The following is a 22,359-nucleotide window of genomic DNA, read 5'->3' as shown; positions in this document are numbered from 1 at the left end:
TTGGGGGAATGTCAAATTTTTATTCAGCTATTTATCTGATAATACATTGATGAGCATTTCAGAACATTGATACTTTAGGATTTAATATTTCTTCTTCATCAGTAAAGTTTTTTAAAAAGTACAACTTTTATGTTGATTTCCCAAAAGTAAGCCCCATTTTCAACAAGAGAGGAAAAGCAAGCATTAAAATGTGGATGTGATTATTGTAATACACAGTTTATAGTTTGTGAGCAGTAAACAATCATCTCTATCCCATCTTTCTGTCTTCTGATGTATTCCAAATCCTGGAATCTGGCAATTCTAGCTCAGAAAAACCCAATAGTGTGCTTTTGACTTTGAAGCTTTAAAAATTGTGTTATATGCCTTTAAAAAAGTAATTCCATGATTCCACTAGAGTATAAGATCCATGAGGTGAGGAATTTTTGTCTGCTTTGTTCTCTGCTTTCTATTTAATGTGTAGAATAGTGCCTGGTACATACTAGGCACTCAATCAATATTTTAAAAATAATTGCATAAATTCTTGCCTTTAATAGAAAAAGTAAAGTTTTTCATGTCAGTGAATTAATTTTTATGTTATTCAGAAAGCAGAGTCTGTCGCTGGGAAGAGATGATATAGTTCAGCTAAAAGAAGCCTACAAATGGATAACTCACCCCCTGTTTTCAGAGGAACTGGGTGTTCCCATTGATGGAAAGGTATCGGGTCAACAGCATTGTTAATTTTATTCTCTGATTTTACTAGTTTTGCTTAATTATATGGCAGGGTTTTGGTTAGCCAAAAAAACTTCTTTTTAAATAATCCAGTGAAGGATTTTTAAGCTTTTCAAATGTTAAATTCTGATAGTCTTAAATTGAAGTCAAAGCATTTCTTTTTTTTTTTTCCCTAAAACTTCTTTATGACCTAAGACACTTATGAAGGTACCAGGTGCCCTAATTGACCTTAAAAGGTTAGAAATGAATCTTTGCCTTTAATGTATTTATAGTTCAATTGGAGGAACAGACTTGATGCAAAGCAACATATAAATAACTGCAAGCAAATGTAGAGTCAACTCTGGACTATTTAATTTTGGTTTATCTGTGGCTAGTCTTGTTTTCAAATGCATGGACAGAACCTATTCAACTACAATGAGTATGGGCTCAATCCTACCTTGTTGGTATCTCAAATCCCCCTGTTTACTTTTAGGCAGTAACTGCCTTTGAAAGCAGAACATTTCCCTTTTCCAGAGCAGACCTTACCTCAGTCTCTGAAATGGATTGAATTTCAGGGAAGACTCAACAGGCTTCCAGATGTGAAAACAGGAAGGTCATCTTAAATTAGGTTTTAATATTATGGCCTCATTGTTTCATCATTTTGCTAGAAGGAAATTCCCTGAATATCAGATACACCCCTATTCAAATAAAATCACAAAACCACCTACTAAAGCTAAACAGTTTTTCAAAACCATTCTGAATTATGCAGTAATATTTCTTTCTGTAAGAATATGCTCTGTTCTGTAAACTGAATATTGAGAGAATAGAGAATAAAACCACTTCTCAGATAGCATGAAGAGGAAATGAGGTAATGAAACTATTTTGGAAGTTAGAGAAGTCATTAATGCAAAATATTTTTACCTCAAATTTCAGTTTTGAAGCACAAATAATTTTACATGTCATATAAGTGAGAACAGAAAATAGAAAACAAAAGATGTGGGTTGAGTGAAGTTTCCCTGAATTAAACGGAATGTGTTGTTCACTTTAATTATTGTATAGATTAGAATAAGGAGCAAAAAAAAAAAAAAAAAACAGCTATTCATTATTGTGATTCTAGAGTAGCTAATAGGTCCACTAACTATCCAGTGAACTCAGTAAATATAAAGACAAAATTGTAACATAGTATGGCATTTTTAGCTATTCTCCCCACACACACTTCCCCCATATGGAATTTTGTGTATTCTCCATGGAGGTAAAAGTATAAAATCATGCTTTTTTGGTGTACAAGGATGTTCACTGTAGCATTTTTTGTTGTTGTTGTTACAGAAAAATTTTCTACAGCTTAAATGTCTGACAGTCCCTAGAGTTGAAAAGATTTCTATGATATAATATTAAAGCAATTTTTCAAAAGCATGTCTTAAAAAATAATACATATACATTTATATTCACAAAAATGTCTAGAAAAAACATCAACTTGTTAATGGTTCTGCTTCAGTGGAGTGGGATTGAAAAACTACCTTGTATTTGATCATTTTATGATTTAAGTGTATAATTTTTGAAATAAAACAAAAAAATTACAAATACATTAAGACGTTTGAGCACTTTAAAAAAAAGCTTCATACGGTTTTTAGGAATCTGAATGTATGTTTTTTGCCTTGCTAATAATTTAAATCATAGTATTGGCAGAATAATTCTTCATTTCTTTGCATTATTATTTATTTTCAATTCTGTAAATTCTCATTCATCTTCACACCTAATTTACACATTTGTCCAAAAAGCATACAAATTTATTTTAAAACTTTTTTGGTAGGATCACTAATGACTGAGTTTTAGAAGTTAAAAAAAAAAACAAAAACCATTTCCTTTACAGCTGCCCTGTGAACAAGTTGATTTGAGAGCAGTAGTATTTCCAGTTTTTCTGGTCATTCTTTTCTGAGCCAATGTTTGAGAATTAATTTCTATTTCCATTCATAAGTTGTTAGATGTTAGTTTCCTTTTGCTCATTTTTAAACTGTCTTTATAATTTTTAGAGCTTGTTTGAAGTGAGTGTGGTCTTTGCTCACCCAGAAACAGTTGAGGATTGCCACTTCCTGTAAGTTGCCATGTAAACAACGTCAGTGGTGTAAAATTGTTAATGCTGTTTGGTTTTCATGAAAATAGTATTGCTTCTCATAAGCATAGGAAATGCTTCCTAATAAGCATTTCAGAACTTGTTATGTCTTAGTAGGTTTAAAATGTGCCCTCAAAAAAATAAAATAAAACGTGTCCTTGAACATAGGTTCCTGGGCAAACCGATGTAGCTCCTACAGGGACTCATTTTGTCTGCTCCTGATGTCCTGAGTTTAGCAGCCATTTTGTATTAAATATATTTGAATTATATCTACCCCAGAATAAACTCAACCTTTTACATTAACTTGAATTTTATTTTAGAGCTGCGATATGCCCAGATTGTTTTAAGCCAGCCAAAAACAAACAGGTAAGGAAAGGTTCCTGCTTCTTACTCTTGAGTGAGTTTTGTCTGAGCTGAATATCCAAATTTCCAACAAAAAGGATATGCATTAGAAACATGGCAACTCTATTATACTAAGAATCAGTCTTTAAATATTTCCATTTGCTACATTAATTTTTATTTTTCTTCAACTTTTTCAACCTTCACCTCCGGCTAGGAAGTTGTAGCACACAAACATCCTCATGTTTGTGTCAGTGTCTAGATTGTTCCCCTGACGGTGTTAAATTTAGAATCAATGTTTCGGTGATATTACTATTACTTATTAAATTCGACGTTTAGATTTTAATACCCCAAATTACATCATCTGGGAAAATCAATGGTAAGTGTCAGTAGCATTCCAAACTTTCAGCTGATACCCATTTTCCAGAAATTGAGGTTTACAATATATAATCCAAAGTAAGTTGTTTTATTTAGGACAGTCCTGAATTAACATGGCCTCTTTCTGGCTACATTTGCAAAAAGGGTGTTTTATTCAAACTCTTCCTTATCATCTTAATGTTAGCTAATCTTCATGTTAATGGACAAGTTAGTTAACATACACTCTTAGCTCGTATCATGTCAGGATAGAATGATGTGGTGCGATATTGGTCATCTTTCATGCGTCAGTTTCGTAGGTGGTTTCGTACACAGACTTAGGCATTCCTACAGTTTTACTTACATTCATTTTGTTGCTGTGATTGTTAAAAAGAACATAAGCTCATTGTCAAATATACATCTGTTGGCTTTGCCTCTTGCTTTGACTAATTGCTGGGCCTTTTAGAACTGGGGGAAAGAAGTTTGTAACATTTGCCTAATGCCCTGTGCAGAAATAATTAGAAATGCAGACCAAGCCGAAAGCAGCGCCTCCCTACTTTTCTCTTATCATGGCACATCTAAAATATTACCATGTTTGTTCAGCACCCTGAGCGTAACAGGATGGAGTTGCTTCAGATTGGCAGCAACAGGACTGGGGTTTCCACTGTCTGAGGCCCTGCCCAGCAGCCCTTCTGAACTAAAGAGATCAACATCTTGGCACAACCATAGTCCACTGCTTTGCCACGCCAGTTGGGAAGCTCTGCCCAAATAACCTGTAAGATGTATCTATATTGAAGACCTAGTTTTATTTTATTTACCCTTGAGGAAATATAATAATAGGCATCAAGTAATAGGATTAAGAGATTTTTGTTAAAGCATCATAGACACCACACCATTTGGCCAGTGGGAGTTGTAGACTCAAGTATAGTTTGCTTGCCTCATGGCTGGGAGCAAATTGAATGACCTTTTGAGATTTTTTTCAGTCCTAAGATTTCATATCTTATCAAACAGGCACTTAATTTCAGTTGTAACCCTATGGTATCTTGTAGAATGCCATGGTGGTCCCTAGAATATGATTTTGAAAAAATCATTCCTTTGACTGGTGATAAACTGTTGAGCTGCCTCCATTGTAATCCTTTTCAGTCAAATGTGATTTCTCATAACAGAAGAAATAATTGTGATTTATCATAGTAAGCCATGTATATATGCACTAATTAGTTCTAGTATATCTACCATGCAGTTTGGCTTTTCTTATCTTAAAAAATCCAAGTGGAACATTTGTTGTAGATGCCCTTCTGTTCAGTACAGTGGATTTGCTTATTCTGTGGCTGGTGAGTGAGACTGAGTTGCTAGATGCCAGGGCCGGCAGGTTGACTCTGCTTTACCCCTTACCCTGGCAGCCAACTCCTAAATTACATACTGTGACCTCTGAAGGGATGTAGGAAAGAAAAGGTAGCTGAATCAATCTAAATTCCTGTTGAAGTCAAGGGAAAAAAAAATTAAATCACACTTCCTACAATGTCATCATTTTTTTGTATTTGAATTATACCATAATTTGAGAGAAGTGGGACAGTGTGGTGAAGAAGACCTGTTCTGCTGGATCTACCTGTTATTATAGACATAGATCAGATTGAAGAGAAAGGTTATAGAGGTGTGCCAGTTGCAGAACTGACATGAATGCTTAAGTTTTATTTATTTTCTTAAAAAGCTTAAGTATTTCTCCATGTTAAGTATATGAAATGATGTAATGAAATGATACAATTTCTCCAACCATGTTCTATGTTTCACATCTGACGTTTTCTTGTCTGCATAATAAAATGTCTTTTCTTCTCATTTTACCCTATATAGTCTGTATTCACTAGAATGGCAGTTATGAAAGCCTTGAATAAGATAAAAGAAGAGGATTTCCTTAAGTAAGTAGAAGTATAGAAACAAAGAAGCGTCATGAAATTTTAGAGTAAAGGGAATGTTAGAGATAAGCTGGATTATCTCTGAAACAAGATGATATATTTCAGGGGCCAGGATTGTGTCTTAGTCATTGTTATCTCTCCAACCCTGATGCAGTACCTGGCATATAGTGGTGTTCAGTAAATGTTTGTCAAATTAATATCAAGTGTAACATCTTTTAAAAATATATATTTATTTATTTTTTGAGATGGAGTTTCACCTTTGTTGCCCAGGCTGGAGTGCAGTGGAGCAATCTCGGCTCACTGCAACCTCTGCCTCTTGGGTTCTAGTGATTCTCCTGCCTCAGCCTCCCAAGTAGCTGGGATTATAGGCATGCACCACCACTGCCCGGCTAATTTTTTGTATTTTTAGTAGAGACAGGGTTTCGCCATGTTGACCAGGCAGGTCTTGAACTCCTGACCTCAGGTGATCCAACCGCCTCGTCCTCCCAAAGTGCTGGAATTACAGGCGTGAGCCACTGTGCCCAGCCAAATCAGGTCTAACTTCTTGATCTTTTAGAAGAGGGTATTGTGTCCAAAGAGGGAGTTGACTTGCCTAAGCTAGTAATAGAGTAGATCTGGAGCCAGATTTCCTGACATTCTAGCCCAGTGCTACGCCCGTTACATCCTTAGTCCTGTATTTCCTAGTATCGTTCATCTCCAGAAAAGGGAGAGGAAGGCTCATGAGTTTCCTCACTTGTTAAAATATGGTAAAATAAAATAAATGCAATAAACCTTACATTTGAATTCTTGGTACATTCATTTTATTAAATAAAATATTACTGTAGTTTTCTTTCCAGAAGATCCTTCAATACATTTCAAACAATGATGTGATAAGGGGGATAGAGTCAGCAGTAAACTGCACATGACCATGGACAGCAAAATGGTTAAAGAGCCTGACGGGGCTTCCACTTCCTTTGTATGGATTTTTCCCTCAAATCTTGAGACTATTGGAAAGTATTAGGTTGGTGCAAAAATAATTGCAGTTTTTGCCTAGGAAGATAAGGCCTCCCAAGGGTGAAAGGTAGCAGCAGAGCCCTTATTTACTTACTGCCACTCTCATATGTTAAAATTGTTACTCCACAGGCCTGCAAGACCTTTATTGTTCTGAAACTAAAAGTTAGCGAGAGACTTGGGCTCTGTGTATGTCTCAGACGATGCTGATTCATCTAAGTTTTGTGATTCAATATTATGTCTGGAAAATAGCTATAAAATTTATTTTGTTTTGCAGGCAGTTTCCTTGTCCTCCAAACTCACCAAAGGCTGTATGCACTGTTCTTGAAATTGAATGTGCTCATGGTGCTGTTTTTGTGGCTGGTAAAATATTTAGTCTAGAATATACATACACTGTGAACGTACTCTCCTTTCTGAAAACTCAACTGACTCCTGTTCTATTTTATTCTTATTGCTGTTATTAGATTCTAATAAGTTTACTCTCTTGAGAAGTAGAATCAATAGCCAAACTTATTTTAGGTTTTGTGGGCATTCTAAAGGATCACTTAGGAGATCAGTTCTTTTAAATGCCATGCCAAAAGGAAATGACACTTCCTAGGTTTTAATAGTTTTCATCAGAGATGGCCAAGTAGAAACATGGGTAGATGCAGAGACCCAAAACTGGTTTGGAGAAAAACAGCAGGACAGAGGCTGTTTTATAACATAAAAGCAAACTTGAAAAAACAATTTATTATCTCCAAAATGACTTAAACACTTGGCTTCCACTGGAAAGAAATTGTTCATTGACTTTCCCTAAAGGTAATCTGGCAGACAAATTTTTGTTTGAAAGTTACAACTGTTTTATAGTAATGGCTGAAGTGAAATTGCTCTTCAGCCCTGACTATAATATCCTATCCTAGGGCAATGAAAGCTACCTGCCTTACTGTAGCTTTATTCATCAGGTGTAAAAGCAAGTTTGGTTGTGTTTTTTTTTTTTTTTTTTTAATCCTTGGTACATTAATAATATTATATAATTTGTTCAGTCAGCCAATCAAATTAAATATATTGAGCATTCCTTTCAAACTCATTTGATGTACCATTCATATCATATATTTACTCATCTATTTTATTGTTACTTTAAACCTTTTTATTTAATTCTCTACATGTCTGTGTCCCAGGTCTCCAAATTGAGTTGTTAGTTAGGTAAAGGATAGGCCTTGTTTTATATCGTAGCACTTAGGATATTGGCCCTTATAGTTGTTGCTTCTCTTTTTATCCTGTTATGTTAATTACTCCATTCCATCCAGGCTGCCTGATTGTTTCTTTCTCAGGGAGGTATAATAAATACTCTAGGAATCTACCACAAACTCCTTGGATAATTGATGGAGAAAGAAAGCTGGAATCTTCAGTGGAAGAATTAATTTCAGATCATCTGTTGGCAGTATTCAAAGCAGAGAGTAAGTGTTACAATCTTCATACTTTATTTCTTTTTTTTTGAGATAGGGGCTTTCTTTGTCAACTAGGCTAGATTACAGTAGCACAATCACAGTTCATGGCAGCCTTAACCTTCTGGGCTCAAATGATCTGCCCACCTTGGTCTCCCAAAGTCCTGGGATTATAGGCATAAGCCACCCCACCTGACCTAATCTTCATATTTTATTCTCTTTTTTTTGAGAGAGAGGGGGTCTCACCCTGTCACCCAGGCTGGAGCGCAGCCTCAACCTCCCAGGCTGAAGCAACCCGCCCATTTCAGTGTCCTGAGTAGCTGGGACCACAGGTATGGGCCACCATGCTCGGTTATTTTTTAATATATTTTTAGAGATGGGACTCTCACTACGTAGCCCAGGCTGGTCTTGAACTCCGGGGCTCAAGTGCCCCTCCTGCCTGGGATTCCCAAAGTGCTGGGATTATAGGCAGGAGCCACTGTACTCGGCCATATATTTAATACACTGACATTCATGAATAGAGTTCTTGGAGGTGGTAAGAAAAATTTCTATGTTTTGTTAATCACTACCAAGTCTGGGCCTCTTGGCCATAGGCTGCCTGTGAACAGGGATCATCATGTTCTGGGTGCCACTGGCCTGGGCTGGATTTCAGCCAAGGCACTCAAGAATATCTGCCTGTCCTCTCTCAAGATGACTGCTCTGCCAGGTGTAGTGGCGCGTGCCTGCAATCCCAGCACTCTGGGAGACTGAGGCAGGCGAATCACTTGCAGTCAGGAATTCAAGACCAGCCTGGGCAACATGGTGAGACCCTGTATCTACTAAAAATACGAAAATTAGCCAGTCCTGTTGGTGCACACCTATAGTCCCAGCTACTTAGAAGGCTGAGGCACGAATCGCTTGAACCCAGGAGGCGGAGGTTGCAGTGAGCTGAGATCACACTACTGCACTCCAGCCTGGGTGAAAGAGTGAGATTCTGCCTAAGAAAATAAAAAATAAAGTAAAAAAATGACTGTTCTTTCCTGGGGAAATTCAAAACAACTGAAACTAAATGAATGCACCTAAGCCCTGACCTTGGTACACCTCTGCCTTGGCCTCTTTGGGGGAATATGAGGAAATTAAAACACATCTTCCACATCCAGTGCTTCTTCAAGAGTAATCACTGGCAAGTGTTTGGCTTCTCTCTTAATCTATAAAGTGTCCTGGAATAAAGTTCAGGCCTAGATAAAGTAAATCAACAGCAGCCATTTTACAAAGACTGAATGACAGTTGTATTGTTTTTGAATTTAGGTATTAACGAGCCTAGGTTCGTGGGATGAGTCAGGTTCCATCAGGTTTATGTTTTCCTTGTCTCAACAGGCCTGTCAGGTCAAAGGCAGCATAAAGTCTTGTGATTTCAATTGCAGGAAATTGTGTTACACGTCAGGAAAAACTGCAGGGCATGAATGATGTTACTCTTTGGAATGAGGCTCCTAGCATAATTAGAAAACCTTTTTTTTGTGTGTGTGTGAGACAGAGTCTTACTTTGTTGCCCAGGCTATAGTGCAGTAGTGTGATCATGGCTCACTGTAGCCTTTACCTCCTGGGCTCAAGCAATCCTCCTGCCTCAGCCTCCCAAGTAGCTGGGACTACAGGTATGTACCACCATGCCTGGCTAATTTTTTTGTATTTTTTGTGGAGATGAAGTTTTGCCATGTTGCCAAGGCTAGTCTCAAACTCCTGAGCTCGAGCAATCCATCTGCCTCAGCCTCCCAAAGTGCTGAGATTACAGACGTGAACCACCACACTCAGCCAGCAAACCCTTTTTTGACAGACCAGCTAGAAATCCATCCTTCTCTCTGAAAGACCTTAAGATAAACATGCTTTGATCATGACAAACACATGGTCTAGATGAGACATGGCTGATCCTTCCAGCTCCCTGACTTGCAAGGAGGAAAGAGAAACACTTCAAACCACATCCCTCTTATAATTTGTTGCCTATCGCATAGGTGGACCTTCTTTAAGGGTCTTTAAGAATTTTTTACTGAATGGAAAAAAAAGTATCCCAGCACCCTAATATTTTCCCAAATCTTAGCAGTAAAGACCCTGGACGATTGCCATGAGCTTTTTTGTCCACTTAATTTGGTATTTACAAATGAATTATCATGTAAGACTTATGCAGATTATGAAGGGATGAAAATAAAGCTTTAGCACAAAAAGTTTCATCTGAATTCTTTTTGGGGCCACCTGTCACACCAACTGTCAGGTTCCAGCCCAAGCTGAAGACTGAAGGGAGTGGGTTGATGAGTGGCGGGTAGCTGAAAGAACACTCAGGGAGACATAGGGAGTTTTGGACATGGCTTTATTCTCTCTCTCTCTGGGCAAAAGCCCAGGCATGAGCCATATGTACAGCATCAGCAGGATAGTTATACCTTTTACAGACAATAGTGGCTCCAAGCCAAGCGCAAGTTCATGTGAGTGATCACCTAATGTGCCTCACGTGGTGTGGTTACATAATGTGTGGGGTTGCGCGCCTGCGCACCAAACCTGCTGAGTCATGCTGTGCTGGAAGGCTGCCTCAATCTACTCCTGACTAAAGCGCAGCCATTTCCCTTATACTCCACCCTCCAGGCTGAGGGTGTCCTCTGGGCAGGGCCCTGAATCCATAGTCCACAACAACAATACAGAGAGCAACAGATCACTACTGGGATCTCAACTATGCTACTTATGTCTATTAGGGCCCAGCATAGGCCAGAGCCTGGGGATGCCCACCATCTCTGCAGGGGGTCATCAGTAAAGCCCTCGACTGTCTTAATCTCCTGTGAGACCCCTTGCAGAGCTGCTTTTATGTTCTGCTGATTATCCGGGATAAAGGTACAGCATTGTGTTATGTTTATACAGACCATGATGGGTAGCCATCCCACAGTGGTATTACCCCAATGTTGCTCTATGCACCACAGTGCCTGGGCTGGGGGTACTACATGTTCCCCCACTGACCAGCTCCATCCATCATAAATGCCATGGGCCAACCAGGGGGCAAGCATGCCATGGGTCTTGCAGCATCCTTTGTCCAAAACTTGTGCATTGTGTTCCAGGCGTCAGCCGTGGGACCTCAAGTCTCCAACCATGTTCACTTCTCTACAGATGTGGGATGTATGTGCCAGGGCAAACCATCCACAGCTGCTGCTGGAAGGGCGGTACAGATCCAACAGTTGGAAACATTGGTCACCTCAGCACAGGTGTGGGCCCAATCCACAGTGCAGTTGGAGCATGTGAACCCAAAGGGCTTGTACCTGCTGAATAACCCGCTTGGCTGCTAGGAAGGCAGTCTCAGCCACATCATCCCAATCTCAGGCAAGAGGGGTGTTGTTGCTTCTAAATCTCAATATCCTGCTACATCAATTGCAACACCAAGTGTCGGGTTCCAGCCCAAGCGGAGGACCGAGGGCAGTGGGTGGATGAGTGGTGGGCAGCTGAAAGAACACTCAAGGAATCGTAGTGAGTTTCAACATGGCTTTATTCTCTGTCTCTGGGTGCAAGCCCCAGTCTGAATGGTATGTACAGCATCAGCAGGGTAGTTATACATTTTACAGACAATAGTGGTACCGAGCCAAGCACTAGCTCATGTGAGTGAGCACCTAATGTGCCTCACGTGGCGTGGTTACATAATGAGTGGGGTTGTGCACCTGCACTCTAAACCCACTGAGTCATGCTGTGCCGGAAGGCCACCTCAGCCTACTCTTGACTAAAGCACAGCCATTTCCCTTATGCCACCTTACTCCTTTTCTTCAAGAAGATTCAAGAAAGTTTCAGTTCTATTTGGGCCCCAGAGAAGACCCTGTTATCTCTAGGGCTGCTGGAGGACTGACTCTGAAACAGTTGTGTTTTCCCCCTTACAATTTTTAATGAAGGTGGTTTGTTGTCATTTTCCATTTGATGGGGGGAAAATTATTCCCAAACTGAAAAGAAGAATATTGCATGTTTGATAGCTGTAAATGTGTCCTGACATAATTTATTGAGAGTCCCCTGAGAAAAAGCAGACCTCTGGGCCTCAGTGCTAACTGGCTCCCTGTCAGGAGACAAAATCTTGTTGTTTGAAATCTCTGATTGATAACATCAATTTGCTGAACCTGTCCTTCTCAGATATATTACTTATTATTGATTAGTGGTTCACATCTGACAACTCTGGGAAGATGGTTCTAACTGTGGTACTCCTAAGTGTTAAAGTTCTATAAACTGAGCCAGTATTGCATGGAGCAGTGTGGCTACCTATATAAACATCCCTTCCCCTATGTGAGATATACAAACTTGTTTCTCAGTCACTTCAGACTGCATGTCTTATTATCTACTTGTTAATTCCCTAATGAGTAATAATTTTGACATGCTCTCAAAAATCTGTATGTCTAAGAAATCTTCTCCTAATATATTTATTAATTCACTTATTGAATACATACTTTCCATGTCAGTTCCCTGCTAAAAACTGGTCAATGACTAGCTACAGGATGAAGTCCACTTACCTGGATATTCTGGGTCCTTCATTGTCTGGCCTGTGCCCATCTTTCGGTCCCATTGTCTGTCTGTCCCAAGTACGAGGACCACTGCAGATTAGCTGAACCCCTTATAGTTCTTGATCACTCTTGCCCTTGATTTTGGTTTTTAGGGGAATGAGACAAGGCACAATGTGAGTTTAAAAACTCAACTAAGTTTTAAGCATGTATTTTCTAATACTTAAGGGAGTGGCTTCTTTTCCTTTTTTGTCAGCTGCCATTTATAATTGCACACTAGTAAGTTTTCAGGTTTGCCCCCCCAAATTTCTCTCACTCTGAGGTCCAAGGATGTTTCCTTAATTTTCAGGTTTGAAACATTTTTCTTTTTTTTTTTTTTTGAGACGGAGTCTCGCCCTGTCACCCAGGCTGGAGTGCAGTGGGACGATCTTGGCTCACTGCAAACTCCACCTTCCGGGTTCACGCCATTCTCCTGCCTCAGCCTCCTGAGTAGCTGGGACTACAGGCACGTGCCACCACACCCAGCTAATTTTTTTGTATTTTTAACAGAGATGGGTTTCACCATGTTAGCCAGGATGGTCTCGATCTCCTGACTTCATGATCCACCCGCCTCAGCCTCCCAAAGTGCTGGGATTACAGGCATGAGTCACCGTGCCCAGCCTGGTTTGAAACATTTTTCTAAAAGATCAGTAAATATGCCTTCTCCTTTAGTCTGGATCAAATGCTTTTGTGGCCTTCTCAAGGGCCTAGCTTTCTACACCTCTTTCTTACTGATGGGCTGGAATTTGTGGGAAGTTTTATGGCTGACTTATGAATTTAAGATTTCTGCTCCTTCAGTAACTAGTAGACTTAGCTCTTCGAGGCCTGTTCATTCCCTTCACCCCTGCCAGTCACAGGTTCCTGTTCAGTCACTGTGGACCCCCTGTTTTCCTGACAGGGCTGACTGGGAGACAGGGATGGGCAGGTAGAAGTCAAATCGTAGCCCCAAGGAGTCTGCATCTTCGGCTTCCCAGATGCCCTTTTTGAATTCACCACTGAGCCATGGCCATCCATCTGTTGTTAGCACTACAGGTTGAGTCTGTTGACTCTGATTAGAAGATACTGATGTTCCTATGGATTTATTAGTAACTTCACACTGGAGTGTAAACACAGAATGGAGAGTTTTTTGGGACTTAGTGGTTCACAGACTCCTACTTCCTGCCTGGCCTAGTTCTGTGTCTAAAAACGTAGTTGTATAAGCCCCTTGCCTTTAAAACAAAACAAAACAAAACAAAACAAAAAAACAATTTTCCTATTCCAATATTTGCAGCTTTTAGTCTGTGATGATCTACTTATGATAGAGCATACACTGGTTTTATCACGTTTCCAGCTTTGGTTTGATGACATATATAATGAATTTGCTTTTTAGAGTCAGACCTTTTTTTCCCTCCTTTTTCTTTCATGGAGTTTAATTCTTAAATAATGAATGTTTTTGCTTGGTTGTGTTTTAAGGAAAAAGAGAAAGATGGTAGAGTTTTTACCATAGGCTTATGGCCAGAGAGGTGGTGGGCTCTTCTTCCAAACAGGACTCTGCCTTGGCTTTCCCATGGGATGGTAGTTAAGGTCAGATTTTAACATCAGAAACACCTAGCTCTGCCATTTACTTGTGCGACCTTGGGATCATTACCTAACTTTTCTGAAGCTTGGTGTTCTTTTATTTTGTACTTACTTTATAAGGTTATAATAAGGATTAAATAGTACATGGTTCAGGTGCAGTGGCTCACACCTGTAATTCCGGTGCTTTGGTAGGCCAAAGCAGGAGAATAGCTTGAATTCAGGAGTTAAAGACCAGCCTGGGCAATAAAGCAAGACCTTATCTCTACGGAAATTAAAAAATTAGCCAGGTGTGCTGGTGTGCACTTGTGATCCTAGCTACTTGGGAGGCTGAGACAAGAGGATTGATTGGGCCCAGGAGTTTGAGGTTGCAGTCGGCCATGATCATGGTACTGCACTCCAGCCTGGGTGACAGAGTAAGATCTCATTTCTAAGAAAAAAAATAAGCAAATAAAATTTAAATCATATATATAAAATTTTTAGTCCAATGCCTGGCATATAATAAGTTCTCAATAAATGGTGTTTACTATTAGCATTACTATTTTTAGTAGAGATTGACATTACAGGTGGGACGATGACTCTCCCGGGGGATTCTCCTGTAGATTGTTCAAGACCTTCAATTGGGTTTCTACCAAAGGTTGGGAATGAATATCTTAGGGCTATGATGTCTCTAATTTTTTTTTCTTTATCTGCTTTTCAAAGGTTTTAATTTTTCATCCTCTGGAAGAGAAGATGTAGATGTGAGAACATTAGGAAATGGTAAGACTGCAACAGCATCACCTGATTAGAACTAACTTTCTGATATTCATCCTTTCTAGACAGCAGGCTTAGTAGTCACTCAGTGAAAAACAAAGTGAGCAAGGTCGAGAGCTTCTCCAAGGGAGGAAGCTTTGTGGATTATGGAGGCCCCTTTATGAATTATATGAAATACACCTTAACAGGAATCATTTCTTCAGAGGCCATCCTGATTGCATACCTGTAGGTTATAAGGGACTTGTATGTGCATTAACAAAGAGGTGCCTGATTTTTTATCCAAAAGTTTGATTATTAATTTTTTCATTTAATAACATTTCAGAAGTACCAATACAGTTTTCAAAATGTACATCTTCATTTAAAAAGTGATTCTGCTGTCTTAACCTTCATGTCTCTCATTTTACCCTGCTACATTATCGGAAAGATGATGACATTTAATCCTCAACTGTTTGAGACTTATAGTTCCTTCCTCTCATGGAACCAAAGCTTTTCCATTTCACTAGTGGATCAGGCTAGGAGGATGGATTTCAACAGGGCATTGCTGCATGTGACAACTTTACATTAGTGTAACTAAGTTAATTAGCAGTTATTTGAACTGTGTTTTGTAATTAACACAGGCTTGTTCATGGGCCTTTGGGAAAGCAGTCATTTTCACATATTGCCTGTGCTGGGGTTTAGCAGCCCTTCTGCCCCCACAAAAAGCCCCTTGATTCTTCTCACACATTCTTCCCTCCCTCAGATGTAGTCATGTCACTAAACTTTCAGTCCTCTAGAGCTCAACTCATTTTTCACACCTCCTAACCCTCTTGCATTAGCCCAAATGTTAACTCCATCAACACGTTTCTGTTTCATGACGGGGTGTGTGCTGCCAGGAAGGCCCTTTGCAATTGAGCTGGTGAATCCTCATAGAGTACATTTCACTTCACAAGAAATTAAGGAACTTCAGCAGGTAAACCACTTCATGACATGGAAATCGTCATGTTTCTGCAATTCTGTAACTGAGCTAGACTTGCTAATTGTTTTTCTTTTTCTGCTACTACAGAAAATTAATAACTCATCTAACAAAATCCAAGTACGTGACTTGCAGCTTGTCACAAGGTAAGAGTAGGCTCACTGGAGACGATTTCGAAGGGATGTTTTAGTTGCAGGTCATATATCTTGATAAGGGAATTGCATCCAGAATATATAAAGAACTCTTAACAACCCAACTAAAAATGGGGAAATGATTAAGTAGACATTTCTGCAAGGAGGATATAGGAATAGCCGATTAATGTATGAAAAAATGCTCAACATAATTAGTCATTGGGGAAATACAAATCTTAACCACTTCTAGATATTATATATGCAAGAGAAATGAAAACAAACATCCACACAAAGACTTGTACATGATATTCCTAGTAACATTATTCACAATAGCAAAGAAGTAGAAACTACCCAAGTGTCTATGAATAAACAAAATGTGATATATCCATACAATGGAATATTACTTGGTAATAAAAAGGCATGAAGTACTGATATATGCTGCAACCTGGATGAACCTTGAAAACATTATGAAATGAAAGTAGCCAGTCACCAAGCACCACGTACTGTATGATTTCATTATATGAAATGTTCAGAATAGGTAAATCTATAGAGATAGAAAGTCAGTTAATGGTTGTCTAGGGCTTGGGGAGAATAATAATGGGAAGTGACACTAATGGGTACAAAGTTTCTTTTTCGGGGTGATGAAAGTTTCTAAAACTAGATTGTGGTAATAGCTGGACAACTCTGAAAACATACTAAAAATCATTGAATTGTACAGTTAAAACTGAGAAATTATATGTAAATTATATCATTGGAACTATTTTTAAAGAAAGGTTAATTTGGGGCAAGGTTTGTTTGCATTTTATTTATTTGGACAAGCTTTTAAAAATTGTTTTTGTTTAGAGAGGCAATAGGACATATGAAAGAAGGTGAAGAAGAAAAGACAAAGACCTACAGTGCCTTAATATGGACAGATAAAGCGATCCAGAAGAAAGACATTGAATTCCTAAATGACATAAAGGTAGTTTAAGTGTGCTTGTTCTTTTTATTTCATTTTTCTGTTGCCTATCAAAGATCCCATTGTCTTCTAATTTATTACTAGCAAGTCACAGGGCATGGGCTTTGGGGTCAGCAAGACCTGGGTTCCACGCCTGGTTCTGCCACTGACTAGCTGAAGGACTGGGTGTGTCATCTAACCTGCTCGGGCGGCAGTGTGGCCAGTGGGGAAGAGCCCCACTCTGAAGACAGATTGCCTGGGTGCAAATCCGGGATCTGCATTTCTGAGCTCTGTGGCTTTGGACAAGTTACTTAACCTCTTTCTGCTTCAATTTCTTCATCTATAAAATTAGTTAAAATAATTAAATGAGTTTAATTAGATAAAGCACTTAGAACAGTACCTGGCACATAGGAAAAACTCGGCAATGCTATTGTCATCTTTGGTCATTTGTCAAAAATAAATATAAAATAGCACTTATCTAATAGAACTGAGGCTGAGATTAAGTACATGAATAAAACACATAATAATATATGTAAAGCACATGCATTTTGCCACATGTGAAGTTTTCCTATACCTGAGCATGTGTCTGCCTGTTCACGTGCATACTTTTTACCACCTGCCCCCACCTCTTCTTATAAAAATAGTTTACTTCCTTTTTTCCTTTTTTTTTTTTTTTTTTGAGACAGAGTCTTGCTCTTGTCACCAGGCTGGAGTGCAATGGCACGATCTCGGCTCACTGCAACCTCCGCCTCCCAGGTTCAGGTGATTCTCCTGCCTCAGCCTTCCGTGTAGCTGGGATTACAGGCGCCCGCCACCACACCTGGTTAATTTTTGTATTTTTAGTAGAGATGGGGTTTCGCCATGTTGGCCTGTCTGGTCTTGAATTCCTGACCTTGTCATCTGCCTGCCCCAGCCTCCCAAAGTGCTGGGACTACAGACATGAGCCACCGTGCCCAGCCAGAAACAGTTTATTTTCAAATGCAAGGAATGAGCATACATGGGCAGCACAGAGACACATATAGTTACCATTGTTTAAATAGGCAATATTTTGCAACAACCTAGATGACCTACTAGAAGGAACTGGTTTAATATTAATGACTTATCTGTATAATGGACTACTACTATTCAACCATTGAAAATTATGTGGTAGATAAATATTTATTGACACAGGAAAATGTTTCTGGTAAGTGCTAAGGAAAAAAATAAAAGTATAGACTCTAGAGAGGATGATATGCTGTGATTTAAGCCAGGGGTTCTCAACCCTCCGGTGGTACTGGCTGGTGACCTGTTAGGAATCTAGCCACACAGCAGAAAATGAGCAGTGGATGAGAGAGCAAAGCTTCATCTGTATTTGCAGCTGCTCCTCATCACTCACATTACCACCTGAGCTTTGTCTCCTGTCAGATCAGTGGTGGCATTAGATTCTTATAAAAGCGTGAACCCTGTTGGAAATGACACATGCGAGGGATCTAGGTTGCATGCTCCTTATGAAAATCTAATGCCTGATGATCCATCAGTTGCAGGAAAACAAGCTCAGGGCTCCCACTGAATCTACATTATGGTGAGTTGTAAAATTATTTCATTATATATTACAATGTAATAATAATAGAAATAAAGTGCACAATAAATGTAACAAGCTTGAATCATCCCCAAACCATCCCCTCCTTCCCCAGTTCATAGAAAAATAGTCTTCCCAGAAACTGGTCCCTGGCACCAAAAAGGTTGGGGACTGCTGATTTAAGCACACACAAACGCATATATATGTATATGTATACACATATAGCGGATTATATAGAAAACAAATTGTATGGCAAAAGATACTATAAATAGAATTTATACTTATGAAAAATATGAACACGCAACAAATAAAAATAGACAAAGAATATGAACCCGTTAGCTGCAAAAAGAATAACTCCAGTGGCCAAGAATCATTTGAAAAGGTTGATGTAACAATAAGACATCACTTTATTCCCCTTAGACTAATAATACCTATCGGTGGGTTGGAGTGGAGGAGAGTTCTCAGTAGAAATGTAGTGTTTCAGCCTTTTTCAAAAACAACATGGTAGTGACTGTAAACATTTAAAATATACTGAACTGTCCTGTAGAAATAAAACTCCAGTGCATAAGAATATGTACACAGTGTTTAAGGGCTTTAAGTGGCAGAATCAACAACAAAAAGACTGGGAACATAATCAACGTCCCTCAAAAAGGAAATGGTAGAGTAAATTGGAATATATACAGCTATTAAAAAAACAAAATCATGCCAGGCATGGTGGCTTATGCTTGTAATCCCAGCACTTTAGGAGGCTGAGGTGGGTGGATAACTTACTTGAGGTCAGGAGTTTGAGACCAGCCTGGCCAACATGGTGAAACCCCATCTCTACTGAAAACACAAAAAATTAGCCGGGTGTGGTGGTGCATGCCTGTAGTCCCAGCTACTTGGAAGGATAAGGCATGAGAATAGCTTGAACCCAGAGGTCAGAGATTGCAGTGAGCCAAGATTGCGTCACAGCACTCCAGCCTGGGGGACAGAGTCAGCCTGGGGAACAGAGTAAGACTGCATCTCAAAACAAAAGCAAAAACAAAACCAGCATATGACCCTATTTAATTTACATATTAGTATGTACATATGTACCTAAAAATGCTGGGAAAAAAGATAGAGGTATGTCTATATCTATGACTCGTAGGAGCACTTATGATATGAGAAAAAAGCAAAGTGCAGAATAATGTTTATAGTATGAGTATTTTCGTAAAAACGTACAAATCATTCACCTGCTTAAAGAAGGTCATTTATAAAATGAGGAGATGGACTAGATCATCTCCAGTGGCCTCTCCAGTTCTCAGATTCTGTGATTCTATAGCTAAGGCCTTTTAGCTTTTGGCCATACTATGTAAGGTTCTTAGGATGGTAGTTATAATATAGACAGATATCTTTAAGATTGCAAAATGAATTTCTTATTTTTTTTATTTTTTATTTTTATTTATTTATTTATTTTTTTTTTTTGAGGCGGAGTCTCGCTCTGTCGCCCAGGCTGGAGTGCAGTGGCCGGATCTCAGCTCACTGCAAGCTCCGCCTCCTGGGTTTACGCCATTCTCCTGCCTCAGCCTCCTGAGTAGCTGGGACTACAGGCACTCGCCACCTCCCCTGGCTAGTTTTTTGTATTTTTTAGTAGAGACGGGGTTTCACTGGGTTAGCCAGGATGGTCTCGATCTCCTGACCTCATGATCCACCCGTCTCGGCCTCCCAAAGTGCTGGGATTACAGGCTTGAGCCACCGCGCCCGGCCGAATTTCTAAATTTCTCTATGCCTTCACATGGGTTGTACGAGTTATTGAGAATGCCGTGGGAATAATAAACTCATTTAAAAAATAGGTTCATAGTTTGGGGTAGCCATAGAGATAATTCAGAAAGAACGCTGAGGTCAGGTGCAGTGGCTCATGCCTGTAATCCCAACACTTTGGGAAGCCAAGGCAGGAGGATTGCTTGAGCCCACGAGGTCGAGGCCACAGTGAGCCATCATTGTGCCATTGCACTCCAGCCTGGGCTGAAAGATGATTTTCATAGGTACAGACTAAGTGGTGAAAGGGTCTCTTTTAATGGTCCATAGCCTAAGTAGACTGATGCAACTAGTTGATTTCAAATAATGTTTTTAGTTTTCAAATATTCCAGTTGGCATAAAAATTATAAAAACCGACTTACTTCCCCATACTGAGAAAAAGTCATTTCACATTTACTACTTATCCCCTCTTCAGGAGCAACCTATTTCTAAAAAAAAAAAAAACAAGCATATGTGTGTGTTTGTGTGTTTCTGAAAACTCAGCAGTACAGGAGAGGCAGAGTGCAATATTAGAATAAATGAAGTAGTTTCCTTTTATCAACTAAAATCAAACAAACCAAAAAAGACATGTGACTCGTGGTATTTCCATTGACCGACTGTCTCATGGTCAAAGTACTAGGAATAACTCTAAAGGTAAAGGAAGCAGGGGAGAGGACTCCATAGATAGTCATTAATTTAAAGGCTGCTGTTTCTCTAAAGTGGAAGCCATGTCTTTATAGATTCCTTCACAGTTCAGCCTTGTCCTTTATTTTATGTTTTTTTGTTGTTGTTTTTTTTTGTTTTGTTTTTTGTTTTTTTGTCTCTTTGACCAGAGAAAAATCAGGTCTTATGGAGACAGCTTATCTCATCAGGACAAAGTATTTCTGTAATAAAATCAAAGACTCATAAAAACCACAGAGTTAGGAGGAGCCATTGACTCACCACTCTGGTAAAAGCAGCCACACCCTTTCAAATGTGGTCTTTGTTAGAACTTGCTCTTTTTTTCTTGGTGGAGAACTTGATAGAGGAGAGACCAAACAGAAACTTTTCTTTCGTTAGCAGGCCTTCCGGCACTCAAGAACCATGGAAATTAGGAAGAGTTGTTCCGACAAGAAAATGCAGAGGATTCAGTTCTTATGAATCTGAATTTCTGATTACGCCCAATTTTTAAAACTTGGAATTAGTTGACCTTTTACAGTGTTAACCTCTATTTCTTAATTTTTATCTTGTGACAGAAAATCTCTAACTTGAACGAATTGTGAGAAAAACAAGCCTGTGTCCCTAAAAAATCTGAAATGTAAAAAGACATGCAGTATTATTAGTTGCAAGCTGGGCTAACAAACATTGAAAGGGCCTGGTTTATTATGCACATTGATTTGTAATTATTATATTGAAATATCACCCTAAACAAGATGTATTAATATTAATATCTTTTCCAGATGTATCCTTTTGTATAACCCTTTTCCTTCACCAAAAAAAAAAAAAAAAACAAAAAAAAAAACCAAATCCAAACAACCCACCCCTGACAGTAGGTATGTGGGTCTCCCTAAAACATGCAAACTCAGCGGGGCGCGGTGGCGCGCACCTATAATCCCAGCACTTTGGGAGGCTGAGGAGGGCAGATCACCTGAGGTCAGGAGTTGGAGATTAGCCTGGCCAATATGGTGAAACCACGTCTCTACCAAAAAAATGCAAAAATTAGCTGAGCGTGGTGGCGTGTGCCTGTGATTCCGGCTACTCTGGAGGCTGAGGCAGGAGAATCGCTTGAACCCAGGAATTGGAGGTTGCAAGTGAGCAGAGATGGCGCCGCTGCACTCAAGCCTGGGCAACAGAGCGAGACCTTGTTTCAAACAAACGCAAACTGCCATACACCCAAGCGATGCTGATGTCCCACCTTCTGCAACCAGCCATTTCTCACGCAGCCTGAAATCCCCACTCTTAGGTCACTCTGTTGGGTTAGAAAACAAAGGTAAAGGGGCCGGGCGCGGTGGCTCACGCCTATAATCCCAGCACTTTGGGAGGCCGAGGCAGGCGAATCACAAGGTCAGGAGAAGTGAGACCAGCCTGGCTAACACGGTGAAACCCCGTCTCTACACGAATTAGCCTGGCGCGATGGCAGGCGCCTGTAGTCCCAGCTACTCAGAAGGCTGAGGCAGGAGAATCACTTGAACACGGGCGGCAGAGGCTGCGGTGAGCCGAGACTGCGCCACTGAGCTCCAGCCTGGGCGACAGAGCGAGACTCCGTCTCAAAAAAAGAAAAAAAAAAAAAAAAGTAAACAAAGGTAAAGGCCTTGTCTTTAGGGCAACCCGATAGACCTTAAGGGCAGGCCAGAACTCCAGGGCCTTCACCAATTTATTAAATATGAGAGTAAAAGAGACCTA

At 39.7% G+C, this 22,359-nt stretch overlaps 1 protein-coding gene across 8 annotated transcripts in view; it reads left to right on the top strand.

Moving 5' to 3' along the window:
* PUS10 (pseudouridine synthase 10) overlaps positions 1-22,359 on the top strand; it is an 85,394-nt gene that overhangs the window by 55,384 nt on the left and 7,651 nt on the right. For 6 of the 8 annotated variants that reach the window (XM_021924851.2, XM_021924853.2, XM_021924850.2 and 3 more), the window contains exons 6-15: positions 582-693; positions 2,718-2,779; positions 3,118-3,163; positions 5,339-5,403; positions 6,668-6,753; positions 7,701-7,826; positions 14,591-14,647; positions 15,514-15,590; positions 15,684-15,739; positions 16,568-16,685. In XM_021924851.2, coding sequence (XP_021780543.1) covers positions 582-693; positions 2,718-2,779; positions 3,118-3,163; positions 5,339-5,403; positions 6,668-6,753; positions 7,701-7,826; positions 14,591-14,647; positions 15,514-15,590; positions 15,684-15,739; positions 16,568-16,685 — 805 coding nt within the window. The remainder of the gene's footprint in view (positions 1-581; positions 694-2,717; positions 2,780-3,117; positions 3,164-5,338; positions 5,404-6,667; positions 6,754-7,700; positions 7,827-14,590; positions 14,648-15,513; positions 15,591-15,683; positions 15,740-16,567; positions 16,686-22,359) is intronic. The other 2 variants (XM_021924856.2, XM_021924855.2) reach the window with 2 other exon arrangements.

The sequence above is a fragment of the Papio anubis genome, chromosome 14, assembly GCF_008728515.1.
Source record: "Papio anubis isolate 15944 chromosome 14, Panubis1.0, whole genome shotgun sequence".
NCBI classification, from domain to species: Eukaryota; Metazoa; Chordata; class Mammalia; order Primates; family Cercopithecidae; genus Papio; species Papio anubis.
The sequence above is the reverse complement of the archived record's forward strand: the minus strand, read 5'-3'. Positions and strand labels throughout refer to the sequence as shown.